This window comes from Paralichthys olivaceus, chromosome 15 (genome assembly GCF_024713975.1).
Source record: "Paralichthys olivaceus isolate ysfri-2021 chromosome 15, ASM2471397v2, whole genome shotgun sequence".
Taxonomy (NCBI): domain Eukaryota; kingdom Metazoa; phylum Chordata; class Actinopteri; order Pleuronectiformes; family Paralichthyidae; genus Paralichthys; species Paralichthys olivaceus.
Genome location: NC_091107.1, coordinates 5,827,137 through 5,841,059, shown reverse-complemented (window position 1 = coordinate 5,841,059; position 13,923 = coordinate 5,827,137). Strand labels below are relative to the sequence as shown.

At 41.3% G+C, this 13,923-nt stretch overlaps 1 protein-coding gene across 1 annotated transcript; it reads right to left on the bottom strand.

Moving 5' to 3' along the window:
• Positions 1-928: 928 nt before the first annotated feature.
• Positions 929-13,427, bottom strand: LOC109635838 (lissencephaly-1 homolog B). Its single transcript, XM_020097271.2, has 11 exons — positions 13,241-13,427; positions 7,730-8,017; positions 6,560-6,644; positions 6,367-6,441; positions 6,002-6,208; positions 4,499-4,667; positions 3,892-3,994; positions 3,463-3,691; positions 2,689-2,790; positions 2,441-2,597; positions 929-2,245 (listed from the first exon to the last, which is right to left on the bottom strand). Exons 2-11 carry the CDS (start codon positions 7,759-7,761, stop codon positions 2,172-2,174), a joined length of 1,233 nt encoding a protein of 410 aa, XP_019952830.1. The 5' UTR covers positions 7,762-8,017; positions 13,241-13,427; the 3' UTR covers positions 929-2,171.
• Positions 13,428-13,923: the final 496 nt, after the last annotated feature.

Here is a 13,923-nt window from a genome sequence, read left to right as displayed (position 1 = left end):
GTACCGTACATAATTGATAAGGGGGCCTGAACTGTCTCTGCTGCTTCCTGATGTCTTCGCTTCCCTAGTCAGAGCTGGCAGCAGAAGTAGCTGAGCTGCACCAGGGGAATAAATGTCACAACTTGTTTTATCGTTGACTCAAGAAAACACTGAACAGCTTAAAATCTAAGCACCGCATCCTTCACATCCCACAACTCATCTTTGATAATAAAAGCTCCAGGTCACGACTGATCTGTTCCTGTTTTATCTGCGTTAGAAACACTGAACACAGCGTCAGTGTTTGACCCCATGCTCAGAGAGAAGATGCTACAGATGCTAAGAGACAGAAATGACATCACAGCCAGATACTAATACATAAATAATATTTGCTTTGTGGAGCAGCAGCTTTCAAGATTTTGACCCATTTCTTCTTACCCTAATGATTTTAAAATATCAAAGCAAGATTTCTTTAAAATAAAATCTAATTCAACACTTGCTTTTTTGGCAACAGACTTTCTTGTCTTGACCAAACTACTTTTGGTAGTTTACATTCTCAAGTCCTCATATGGGTTCATGAGCGCAAAGTGACGGTTTGAAATTTGCATGTCAGAACACAGTGTGAGCGAGTAGACAGAATTCAACTTAAAACACACTGTTTAAAGTTTACGTTTCCCAGACATTTAAAAAGTCTACAGCTATAGTTGGGTGCTAATCTGCATCTTCTGCTTTATAGAGCAATAATTACAAAAGTCCAGGTGATGACCAACACTGGATATGGGACCATCTGAATGAACAGTGAGTATATTTAATGTGGTGTGGACTCGAACGTGCTGCAGTATCTGACCTCACTACGAAACCTTGCCGCGGTGAATCCTGTCTGACTCCCTGAAGTCATCCTTCATCTCACCTCACCTCCTTTCCTCAAAGAAACCACACAAACAGATACAACTTATATTTACAGAATTTTATTTCATTATGTTGCAAACAATGACATCCAGATATATTGATACACAACTTTTACTGTGGGTGTATGTGCATTTTGTGAGTGTATGTGTATGTGTGTGTAAAGAGAGCAGTGACACCACAGAAAGCAGAATGAAAATCCCGTGAGGGAGCCCTCAATGGGTTAACAAGGCAGAGATAGCGAGCAAGAGGGCACCGGGCGATTCTCCGGGGCGACATACACACACACAAATCTCATAAAAGGTGAGCAGACTTTTTCCTCTGTAAAACACACTTTTGCTATGGGGTGTGTGCCTGTGCTCTCAGCAGCTTAGGGATCATTAAGGTCCTGTGAGTGTCTAGAAAGCAAGTTTGTTAAAAGAGATGAAGTCGTATGAATGAACACAGTGGGTGAGAAGCTTTGCCTCCTCTCTCTCTCCTCTGACCATCAGAGCAGAGACGCTGGAGAGATTCTCCTGTCATAATATACAAACACACACGCACACACCATGTATACACACATCTACACGTACACTCACCCACAGAACCTCATGTGATTCAACTAGGAAGCTGAATGCTTTTTTTTTTTCTTCCAACTTATTCTCATCTTCTCCTGGACAGCTTCCACTCGTTCTTTCTGTTACAATGACTTTCCACACATCTTCTCTATCGCCATCTGTGCAGTGGCAGACCACAAGAATGGAGGCATGGAGTAAAACAAAACCAAGAAATAAACCTAAACCCCTTCAACATGGGGTGCCATTGGTTTCCGTGCACTGTCAGTTACCTGAAATCCACCTGTGCCAGCACACAAGGATATTTACCCTTTTACCCGACAGGAAGTCATGACAACAGAATGCAAATTCGGCAAATTTAACAGTATACAATTATTTTTTGTTTCACCATGCAAGGAATACTTCTTATCTTTTGAGTGTGTTTATGTGTCAGAGATTGCGTGACATTTATTAAGCGTACCCTACATCCAGAATAATTTACATAAAAGGACAATAGTCTTCTTAATAGGGCTGGACTGATGTAGGGGAGTGGGGAAGGAGAGGGGAGCGAGGGGAGGGGATGGGGAGAAGGTAAAGCGCCATGGTCAACTATGGTTTGTAGTGCGAGAGGTGAAGGACTGGGCTGGGTGTCAGGACAGAAGGGAGAGGGCTGGGTGGGGGGGGGGGTTAGGACTGCTTCTGGAGCTTGGGTGTAGGGGAATCGGAGGCAGGACAGGGCAAGAGACGGACGTAGTCTCAGCGGCACTCCCAGACTTTGACTGTCTGATCGACACTTCCCGTCACCACGTATGGAGCAGTCTTGTGGAAATCTGCAAGAGGGGTAAACAGTTGTTCAGGTGCATTAAAGAGAAGCTCAATGACTAAAACAATTATTTAATAACTTTAACCTGATGTATAAAGTTCATCAATTCATCTTGGGTTTAACTTACAGCTTTCTCTCTGACGTTTGAGGAGGAGAAGGAGAAGATGCAAAATGTTTTATTTCATAGGTAACTGTGTCTTACCCAGAGAGGTAACAAAGTGTTCATGGGCACACAGGGTCTTCATGCAGCGTTTGTTCTTGTAGTCCCAGATCCTAATGGTTTTGTCGTCAGCACAGCTCACTATGAATCTTCCGCCAGGATGAAACAACAACCCACGGACCCAGTTGTCATGTCCCACCTGAAGAACAAAGACCGATTATCCACCACCCCCCTTACTCGTAAGCAGGAACACAGAGACATTCATAATAACCATCGCTTGAACAACTGACCAGGGTCATAAGGCAGATGCCAGTGCTGACGTCCCACATCTTAATGGTTTTATCTCTGGATCCAGAGAGAAGGAAGGGGCCAGGCTTTCCACTCTTCTTGCTCTGCAAAACACAGACAGGGGAGATGTAAGAAACACTGAGCATACATGAAAGAGAACAATGCAACAAAAAGATGCTTTCAAGATATAAAGGGGCAATTTACAGTAATGATAGTGGTGTTGCTGCAGGAGTGTTGGTGTGTGGGTTGTTCAGATGAATTTGCTGACTTTCAATCAAACACCAACATCAGGTGCTAATTTTAATTTGTCTAATACTTTTCTTTGTGCACACTATTATCAATGTCTCAGACATGACTCAGATATTTGCCTTCTCACATACAGCCCCTCTGAAACATTTCAGGAAAATCTCCAGATGTGTCAGATCAGTGAATGTCTGAAAGTAGCTTAGGACTGTCAAATATTAAACCTGCTGAACATCTGCATGTGAGCATTGTCATTGTCAACCTATCAATATACTATTGTTTGCATTTAGCCCAGTCCGTCATTGTTTCTTAGTACAGCTTCAGAGACACTAGCATGTCTGTTGGCTGGACCATGAACTTAGATGCACATATGTAAATATCCATAGCGTTTTCTTAAAATAAAGCAGTCATTAACTCAGATCATGTGATTCGACTTTAGTATGAACAATTGTGGGAAACTCTGCAGCTGAACCAGACACACACACAAACATCCTCTGTGGGTTAAGGTCAGATCCTGTAGCAGCCGTATTTACCTCGGAGCCTGTGGCCTCCAGGATGGTGGGGTGAGCACTGTCAGGGGCCCAGGCGATACACTCTACCACATGTTCATGCTCCCGCAACTCAGCTTTGCACTCCTTTGAGGTGACCACCCACACACGCACTGTCTGGTCGTTGGAGCAGCTGGCGATCAATGAGCCGTCCTGGTTGGGACGCACCATCCTCACCCACTCTCTGTGGCCTGTGAAGGTCTTCACACAGTACCTGTACATGGAGATATTGTAAATCAAACAGTGAGAAAGCAGCTTTTAGCATGAATCAGTTATATGCTAAAGAAACATTATCATCTCTATAATTCTAACCATGGAAATTTTGAATATGGAAAAAATGATCAAAATGCAATATGATTTCCTCTATGTGAGCTTGTGGTAGTGAGAGTTGTAGTAAGGCTCGCCCTCACTTACCCAGTGGCCACCTCCCACATCTTGATGGACTTGTCTCTGGAAGCCGACACTATGTGGTCACCATTTGGCATGATGGCTACAGACGACACATTGTGATCGTGGCCTGGACGACACAGTCAATAGTTTAGTTGTGTGACTGGTTCATCTAAATACTTGAACCACAGAGTCAGATGTGTCCAAAACTATTTACATTTATAACATTAGACCAATTCTTCATTAGAAAATAATTTTGTATTCAGTTTCTAAAAAATACACAGAAAACAACCCTAGTGAAACAACTAGTGCATGTTTTTTTGTTGGGATTTCTCTCAAACTTTTTCAGAATTTTATGTTGAATTCTTAACTTGAGGACCCATAATAAAACTACAGGCTTTGATTGAATTGTCAGTCATGCTAACAACAATTACTATGAACAATAGATTTGTTGGGTCCATTTATAATTAAAATAGCGTTGCACCTTGCATCAAATCAAATATTAGAAAGTTCAAAAAATGCTTCATTTCTGCATCAGACTATATGTTATTGTAAATGTGTGTTTGTGTATAAGTGACAGCAGTTTTGCAGGTGCTCCTCTACTATCGTCATTATAATTTTAAATATCACTTACCATGCATTGTTCGGATACACTCGAAACCCTGGAAGTCCCAAAGTTTGATGCTCATGTCAGCTGAACATGAAGCCAACAGCTTCCCTGTCTGGTCAAAGGAGATGTCCTGCACAGAGTCTGTGTGGCCCTTCAGGGTTCGTTCAAAGTCCCCGGCCTCGTAGTCCCACACCTAAAATTAAAGACAGAGACAGTCAGTCAGTCAGACGGACAGGAACTTCAGTCTCACCTGCCCCTAGCTATTTACCTTACCCTAAACATTTAACTGTGAAATTTCATTTAATTAATTGAGTTTTCAGCAAAAAGTGATTTATTGGGTTTATGTATTTTTTGATAGATTTAACAGGTAGGATGAGTTTCAGGTAACATCATGTGTTTGAACATTGAACTGAAAAGTGAATAAAGACAACTGCAGTCAGACACACAGATAAACTGTTAAATATACAGTTTACTTTAAAATGAAATGAAGAGTAGTGGCTGAAAGAGGGGACAGATTTGCACGTTTCCCAAGGTGCTGTGCTCTGGGAGTGTTGCCTCTGACAACAAGTGCACCGGCCCATCTCCACACAGATGAGCAGTGACAAAGCAGAAAAAAGAAAGAGTGAGGGAGGGTGGCAGGGAGGGATGGGGGAAGGAGGAGGATAAAGGGAGGGAGAGGGGGGTGCATGCTGAAGCAGAAGCAGGGAGGATAAAAAGGCAGAGCAGCCTCAGATCTGCAGTACAGCTTTGATCTGAAGGGTCAGAACTGCAGAGGCTGTGTTGTAGTGAGCTGCAACACTCACTGATCTTGCTTTCATTCACTTTGAATTCAGCCACTACAGCCCTTCAATATTGCTGCTAGAGACACATTTGATATATTACACTATGTGAAGATAAGTAGAGCAAAAGGAGTCATTTCTAGAGACATTTTGACATTTGCAGAGAGCAGACATGGGACCTTACATAAATGAATGTATAACATATAATCATGTTAATTGCTGTACATGGATATTTGTTTTTTAGGGCAGTATTAAAAGTAGGTCAAGACTGCACCACTAAACCTTGTTCAACATTTTCCAAAAAAACTAAAGTGACTTAAACAAATCCTTATACTAAATATTTACAACACACCCTCTGTTCTAAGATATATTTATACAGTTACAAATTGCCTTTAGTATTGTAGGTATATAAATGTGAATGTAATACAATATAATACAACGCAAAAGCCATGCTACAACGCTCCTTGTTTACACTGTTAGACAGTTATTGATTTATGTCAATGTGCACTCTGGAGGCTGCAGTGGCTTGGATTGTGTTGCATCAGATCGAATGGTCTACAATGTTTTATTGTCCCACTGACATAAAGGTGGATCATAAATCTCAGCATTAACTGAATATGACAGGTTGCATTTAGAACTGATGATCAAGATCAGGATTATTGTGCTTTATTACATCAGATGTAGGTAGCTGTACATACTAAAATGGCAGATCACTGTGTCAATCCTGTTCGTAAACATACACACAGACCTTGATGGTAGCATCCTCAGAGGCTGTGACCATGACAGAGAAGACAGGGTGGAATATAACACGCGTGACCGGGGCACGGTGCCCGCTCAGGGCGTATCTCTCTGGGGGACGGGGGATCCACTCCTTGGGATCTCTCTTCTGACTCACAGATCCTCCATGTGTCATCTCCTCCTTCGCCTCGTTTAACTTCGACTCCAACTCCATCACCTGAAGCAGAGGGATGAGACAAGGAACAGAGGAGTTTGAAGAAAGTACCAACAGCTAAATTGCAAGCCCACAGGATTAGTCTGTCTTACATTTGAATTGCAAAGCATGTATCAAATATCTCGGCAAATTCCAAATACACAGAGTTCAACTTTCCTTACCTTTTTCTGTAATCTGATGACTGAGGTCCATTTCTTTTCCAAAAGCCCAGCATACTTTTTATCTACCTCTTCATTCTGTGGTTAGAGGAAAAACACAGACATTAAGAAAAGGATCCACTAACCTCAGTAAATATTCAAGTTAAAAATGTTTTGTCATTTGTCTGAACATTTTGCTGTTCCTGTCGCTCCTTACCATATCTATCTCTGCCTCTTTCTTGAAGGTGGAATAGGCCTCCTCGTACCCATTGGAACGGAGATAGTCGGCTATAGCTCGGTTTCTGTGAAAAGGTAACATAAAACAGATATCAAGTCCACCATCCACAGATGCTGGCTGCTCCTTGAAAAAGAGGAGGCCACACCCTTTCTAACAAATGGGAGCCATGGGATTCAAGTTTAAATTCCATCTTAAATGTCCACAAATTTGATAGCACAGAAAATAAAACGTAAGGGCTGAATTATGGGGAAACTGTTTTTGTAGCTGCTGCTTGGAAACCACTCGCCACAAAGACAGAACACGGGCAACACAAGAACAGGGCAACCACAGGCACATGGAGACAACGTTAAACAGAGGCTCGTCTACAAATATACAGACGTATAGACACACACACATTTAAATAAATGAGTTGAGCAGCTCCTTCATGAGATGAGGGGTTAATATTTCATGAGTAACAGGGTTAAATTTAGGGCAGCAGCTATTTTTAACAGCTTATAATTGTAATCCTGATACAACTGTGTGTTATAAACTTTGAACATTCAACCACAACAGGCAACAGGATTTCCACTTGATGATCCCAATCAAATAATTTCAAAACTCAACATAAACAGTCCACATAGGTTCTTGACTTATAAGAGTTAAACAAAGATACTATGTTGTACTGTCTAGACTGGGCTGTGCTGAATTGGAGTGCATGCCATGTGATCAGCGAGCCAGATACCACTGCACAGAGCGGCTCACATTAAAAAACCATCATTTTTTTCAAGTTCCTCCTTGTTCCCCATCCCCCTCACCTCTTTGCTCCAGTCATGTGGGTTATGAAATATTCACTAAGTAGCTATCAAGTGAAGCACCTTGAAGCTCACATCTCGTCACATTTCCTCAATGATTACACATTCCTTTAAATGAATGCACTTTCCCACAACATCTGTCTTCTGGATGACTCAAACAGCTGATCATATTCCACTGATTTCTTAACATGGGGTGTACATTTGTGCTTGTGGATAAACTTTTTAATCAGTGCTCAAAAGCCTACATGTACATGCACTTAAATACACTTCTACACAAGCACAAATGTGTGTTAGTCAACATGTCTGTTCTTGTTTGCATGAATAATGAGCCGACACACATTTACATCCAGGCACTCACAGTTCATCTCTTTGTCTCTGTGACAGCACCATGATGGCTGCTGTTCTCTCCCACTTGGGGAGGTGAGGGTGAGGCGAGGTACTGGGGGAATCTGGCTAGGAAGTGTGTGTTGACGAGGTTTCTGGTCCCTCTGTGATTTTCTTCCTTCAGAGACTCGGAAGTGGCGAAAAAGGGCCACACAGGGGGAGGTGAACTGGAGGTGCTGCTGTCAATCAACCGTCCGGACAAGGCTCCACGTGTATTCACGATGATCCAAATCTCACTCACTGATCAGACGAGCCCATCCCCCTGATGAAGAGAAGAGAAAAAGGAGTGAGTTAATTGAGGTAAAAGTCTGAAATTATTGTGATATTGATTTGAATTCATATCACCAGGCCCTGCTTCAGACCGTTTATCACTGCCTCAGATTTTACTACATGACATACATTTCCACACACATTGAGAAAAAATATTTGTTGTACGACTAGAATAGGAAATTCTCAACCTTCTTGATCTGTGGATGTTGCAGAAGCCCAGTTTATGTTGTACCAACCCAAATGAAGTTGGCATTTGTAAGCATATTTATGACTGTAGCAGTTTCAAAATTTTTTATAAAATGTTAGTATGATTTCTATGTGACCATCCCAATAGAGGAGCAGAGATCAACAGCACACGCTGCAAAATCAAAACTCTCCCTCAGTGATCGCTAAACTAATAACGAATCACTTCCTGAGCTTCCACACTGCTGGCACCTGGGGCCACATTTTCACTAAGCTGCTTAGCGGCTAGACCAGACAATGTACAGTCTATATGTGTGTGTGTGTGTGTTTCAAAGTGACAGAGACCACAAGTCCTCCTTACAGCTGACAGTGCAATGTAAAGGGACTGGACGGTAGCTAACAGGATTAACCCCAGACATTGGGAGAGGACCTAAACAGCAGGTGCCCTTGTCTGTATCATTGTCTGGTGCATCGTACTTGCTCAGTTCTTTGTCTATTCACAGCTGCTGCTTCTAAACACAAAACACTCCTTCAAGAAAATAAAGAATAGTGTTGGAGACAAGTCTAGAAAATCTGATTATTTTTTCTGCATGTATTTATACTTTGCAGATGATCATTTCTTTCCAATGGAAGCATGTGGCAGTGGCAGGGGGCAGAAAACACTGAGCCAGGGCCGCACCTCAAGTGTCCTAGAGGGAACTCAACGTGATGAACGCTCCGAGTTGACAGGACACTAGTGATTGTAGCAGAGCAGCACTCTGTGTGTTTCAAAAATAGCCATTTGACCAAACAGACCAACGTCCAATCTATTACATAACCAAGACAATCTGTGGCTTCTGCACCTGTCTTTGACTCTTGAGATTCACCAGCTACTGTATTTGAGAGATACAGTTTGTTTTAAATCCACTAATAGATACAAATTAAAAGTGACAGTACAAGGCCTGTTTTTAGTTGGTAAAAAGTATTTTCAAGTCTCTATTTCTTACACTAAGATTTCTTACATCAGTTATTGCAGTGAGATGCAAATGTGCTGTTATCTATGCTTAGTGCGACTCAGTGGGAACATGGTCAGAGTCATAAATTATGAAGGGTTCAAGGTCCTGTCTGTGTGTCAGGTTTATCAAAAGGATATAATGCAGAGGCCATTTCTTTATGACCTGTCTGATGGTCTAAAGGCACAGTGGATTTCTCTGAAAAGGCCACGATTACTTTGAAATCCCCTGTCGTATGAACAAGATTCTACCAAAGGAAAAGGAAAGGCAGAGGGTTTGTTTTCATAACATACGTGTCTGTTGATATGTGAACTATGCCTGTGGTCATTTCCAAGTGAGAAGCAAACACAATGTTAGTTCAGAACTTCAACACAGAAATAAACTTTTTATTCCATTATGAAATCACAACTTTCAACTCTGTCATTCAAGATGGTGCCTTTTGATCACAGATTTGATAGGTTTTTTTTTCATAAAAAAGTGTAAAGCTCTCTAAAGCCAGGCATACACTGTACGATTTCAGAAATGCTATTGTAAAATTCCAACTCATACTGTACAAGTAAATCCTGTGCAATGTGAAGCCAAAGCACACGATTTATGTGCTCTGACTGTACGGTCTGATCTTCAGCCACGACCTGACTGCTCACACTGTACTTGTAAAATGCCCGTGTCAGTGTATACAATGTATACAAACGAAAGCCCATTATAGAGGCTACATCATGTAATCAAGTGAAACGTATCATCTGTCATCCAAGTGGCTTCTTCAGTTCAGTTACTTTCACTTAGCATAGGTGCAGTCAGGAAAAAAGCAGAGTTTGAGGAATCGACTTGTGGCTTTGCTTCAACTGTGCAAGACAATGTCGGCCGACCAAAATTTCTGACATGTCAGAAACCTACTGGAGTGTCCAATGTGTCGATCGGGAGCAATAAATCACTGCTCGCTCCCCCTTGTAAATTGCACGGCAAAAGACAACGCTGAAAATCATACGAGGCAAAAATGGGCTTAAATCGTACAGTGTACGCTAAGCTTAAGTAACTTAACTTAGTTACTTAATAGTAGAACAGTGTGCAGCACTCTTTGGCTGTAGCAGTGTGTGTGAGCAGTGTGAGATGTATGCAGCTGTATAAAACACTGATATCTATTTACTTTTTGACAAAATTTGCAGACATGACCTTGAACTCCGGTGAATTGTGATGGCCACGTTTCAATTAGATATTTCATAGACTTCATGAATCGATTACAAACATAGCTCTTACGTAGATACGAATAAACAATTGAAACACAAAAGTATCTGAAGATTTATAAAACCAGGCAGATTGGTTTGAGTGAAACATTTCAACAGATAACAAGCACATTCTCAAAGAACCAATATAAGACGGAGCAGGATTCCTTCTTACCACATTCGCTCTTGATCAAAGTACACAAATACAACTTACATACCTGTCCTGCTCGTTTAAGAACTACATAATGTTCCTATACCATAGCCTCTTGGTTAACACTGAAATATAAAAAGGTGAAAAGTTTATCTGACTAAGCTCCCGTTGGGCTACAATAGCCAGCTGTGACATCAATTATGCCTCATCTGTCTTGCACTGAATATTTTTTCGTCTTCAACTAAGAGCCATGTTTAGTTAAACAAGCATCGCCTACAGCAGTGACGTGACACACAATCTACCTCTATTCTCAACACAGACAACACTTATCAAGCTTTACATTTATGTAACATTCTCTAAACATGTGAAGAAATGTCTTTGTAAATGCAAAGGTGTGATCCTTATAAATATAATATAAACATGTCAAAATGTTTCTTAAAGCCCCAGGAGATGTGCTTGGATGTCTTGTTGTTCAGTTAATTCCAAACCTATTGAATTTACAATGATCCTCACACTGGAGAAGCAGGAACCACAGAACGGTTGCTGCTATTCTTGTTGAATAATTGATTGAAGGAATAATTTAATTAAAACTGTTGCAGACAACCTGTGGAGCAACTGATCCATTAATGAACAAATTCATTGTCATTTTATAGGTTTTACAAATATAATTAAAATGATAGTTGGAGGGGTACCCAATACATACATATGTACATCAGGATTAGACGTACAGCCAGAGGATATATATGCCCAAAATTGCTGTTTTACAGGATCCTAAAGTCTTGAATTGAAACTGCTTAAATAAATATGGCAAATTATATTGAATGTCTAGTGTATTGCTATTATTATCAATGTCGTTTTTAAAGCAGAAGTGATTAAAAAAAGTACCATTGACTTCAGAAGAAGAGACAATAGACGTAAACACCAGGAAACAAAAAGGCAATGAAAGCAGCAGATCAAGCTTTCAGTCATCATGCTGTTTTAGTGGAGCTGCTGAGCAATGCATGGGTGACCTTCAGGCCAAACAAGACCATGACAGTACAAACTGACAAGGCAATGTTTGATTACAAATTAAAACAGCAAGGCAAATCATCTGTTTCCTTCAAATGGCAGCTTACACAGCACTTCATTACTACTTTAAAAACAATGATGTCTCTAAACTCCAGGATTTCCAAACACTATTAAGTAAATAATTTATTGCTGCACAATAAAAACAGTTCAAAAGTTAGTCAAACAGAATCTAAAACAAACTGCATGTGTCAGCAATGCAAACGCTATGGACTTGACTTTGTGACAAGACCAGCACATTACATAAAAACATAAAACCAATACATATTTGTTTATCCTTACAAAAGTATTGCAAATAATTTTTGTAAATAAGTGTAGTTATGTACATATAGAGGGGGGTGTGGCAACAAAACACCACCTTAACGTATCTCAAAACATTTACTGGGTAAAACATGATGAAGATGATGGAGGAAATTAAGCAGAAATAAATGATAATGTTCCTCATAACGTTTTCTAAAGGAAAAGGCCTTCACCTTTCTGCTACGCAATAGCAGCTTCTCAACAATTAGTAGGCCTTCAGTGAGAAATTCAGCACACGAGACCTTTCTATGAATCAAGTGAAATCTGTCCACGTTAGCCAGGTTCATTATCGTTATTCCGGGCTGATCCTTTTTCAGTCTCCACCCTGGTTGTAAATCCTGGGTAGACTGCGTTACGGAAGCTCGCAGCATGGAGGACAACAGCCGAAAATGGGCTGAATACTGTTTTATTAATGGGGGAGGAAATCTGGCTCCGGTGATGTCTCTCTCCAAGCTTCGATGGCCACAAGGGCAAAGTTGCAGCAGTGGCTCAGCAACGCCCTTTCCAGCTAGCGTTAGCTTAGCACGGCAACGTACGCGTTAACAGAGGAGCTGTCAGTTTGAGCTGAGCAGATTTATGCTAACAGCCAGTCATCGTTTCAAAACACAAAGGGCGTTGGTCTATGACATCAAGAAGCTGAGCAACACAACCGAATGTTGGAAATAAATGAACCGATACCTCGTTAACATGTATAGGAGGATGTGATAAGCAACCCGAGTTTGATTATAGGGCTATTAGCTGTTATTTACTAATACAAGGCACAACTAGCTAAACTATTAGTTATCCGTACAAATCAAACGATCAAAATAAAACATCCAATTTGTGCATTTTACCCAACAACATCATGATGTTTGCACCCGGCTGTAGAAAACATGGCAGCAAACTGACAGCACCGAAGTTAGCTCAGCCTGCTAACGTACCACGTTAGCTCGTCCCCGCAGAACTCTCACAGATAGCCGAAGCTAACGTTAGCCAAATGTTCGGCTAGCGTTCACAACAAGTGTCTCGATACCAGTCCCGCGTTGGCCGAGAGGCGCAGAGCCGCAGTTAAAAGGTGATACTCGCACGGAGCGTGGCCGACTGATATCACCGCCACACTATCGTAACGCTCAGCCTCTAAACCGATGCTCCTGCGAGGGGCAACTTTGCCACCTAGCCTAGCTTAGCTTAGCCCTCGGCCTCTCCGCCATTTTGAGATCGGGACGGGAGAGCGCAGACACTGCAGGCGATCCGTCGTCAAAAATAACAAGTCTTCCCAAGTGCCTCAACAAAAATACAGACGCGTGTCGAAATAACCAACTCACCGTCTGACAAATGGCGATTCTCATTCCCCCCTGACAGGTCCGAGGAAGCGACGGGAAGCCTGGTTTGGGTGAGATATGGTGACTTTTCACATCAGCCGGTGCCGCCGCTCAGATTTCTCTCCTCTTTGGTACCAGCGAGCTCGCTCCAGCTAACGGTCGCGATTGGATATCGGCTGCGCGCACGTAGAGGTAAGCAGGGGGCGCGCAACGTACCCTCTTGTAATTGAAGTGGATCATATAATAATAATAGTAATAATGATAGTAATACTAATGAGAACACAAATGATAAATACATAATACGAATTCTTAGTAGTAGTTGTAAGTTAGCATAGGTGTTTATTTTGAACATGTTTAAAATATAAAGACATCTCTAGAAGCAAGTAAGAAAAAGACAACTACACTGTCAAAATAAATACATTTTGTGAAATGCGACAATCAATCACAATCAGTAAACATACACATTCAGCAAGAGCAAATTCCACAACCATCCATTTCATATATAATATCGAATCAGGTTTCCAACATCTGTTTGAATTGATTTAATGCTGAGTCTCGTTTTGTCACCACAGTTGATGCTCGACCAACTTTTTAAACGTGTGTTTTTAGTTATGTAAAGAATGGGCTGGTTGAGTCTCTGTGGGTTTACTTACAATTCTCATAGTTTATTTTGTAATATTATTAGA

Excerpts from the sequence above, each read along its gene's own strand:
- LOC109635838 (XM_020097271.2), bottom strand. The coding sequence starts at position 7,761 with ATGGTGCTGTCACAGAGACAAAGAGATGAACT. Across the intron at positions 3,995-4,498 it reads GTGTATCCGAACAATGCATG|GCCACGATCACAATGTGTCG; the intron begins GTAAGTGATATT and ends TGTGTCGTCCAG. Across the intron at positions 2,598-2,688 it reads GCATCTGCCTTATGACCCTG|GTGGGACATGACAACTGGGT; the intron begins GTCAGTTGTTCA and ends TTTGTTCTTCAG.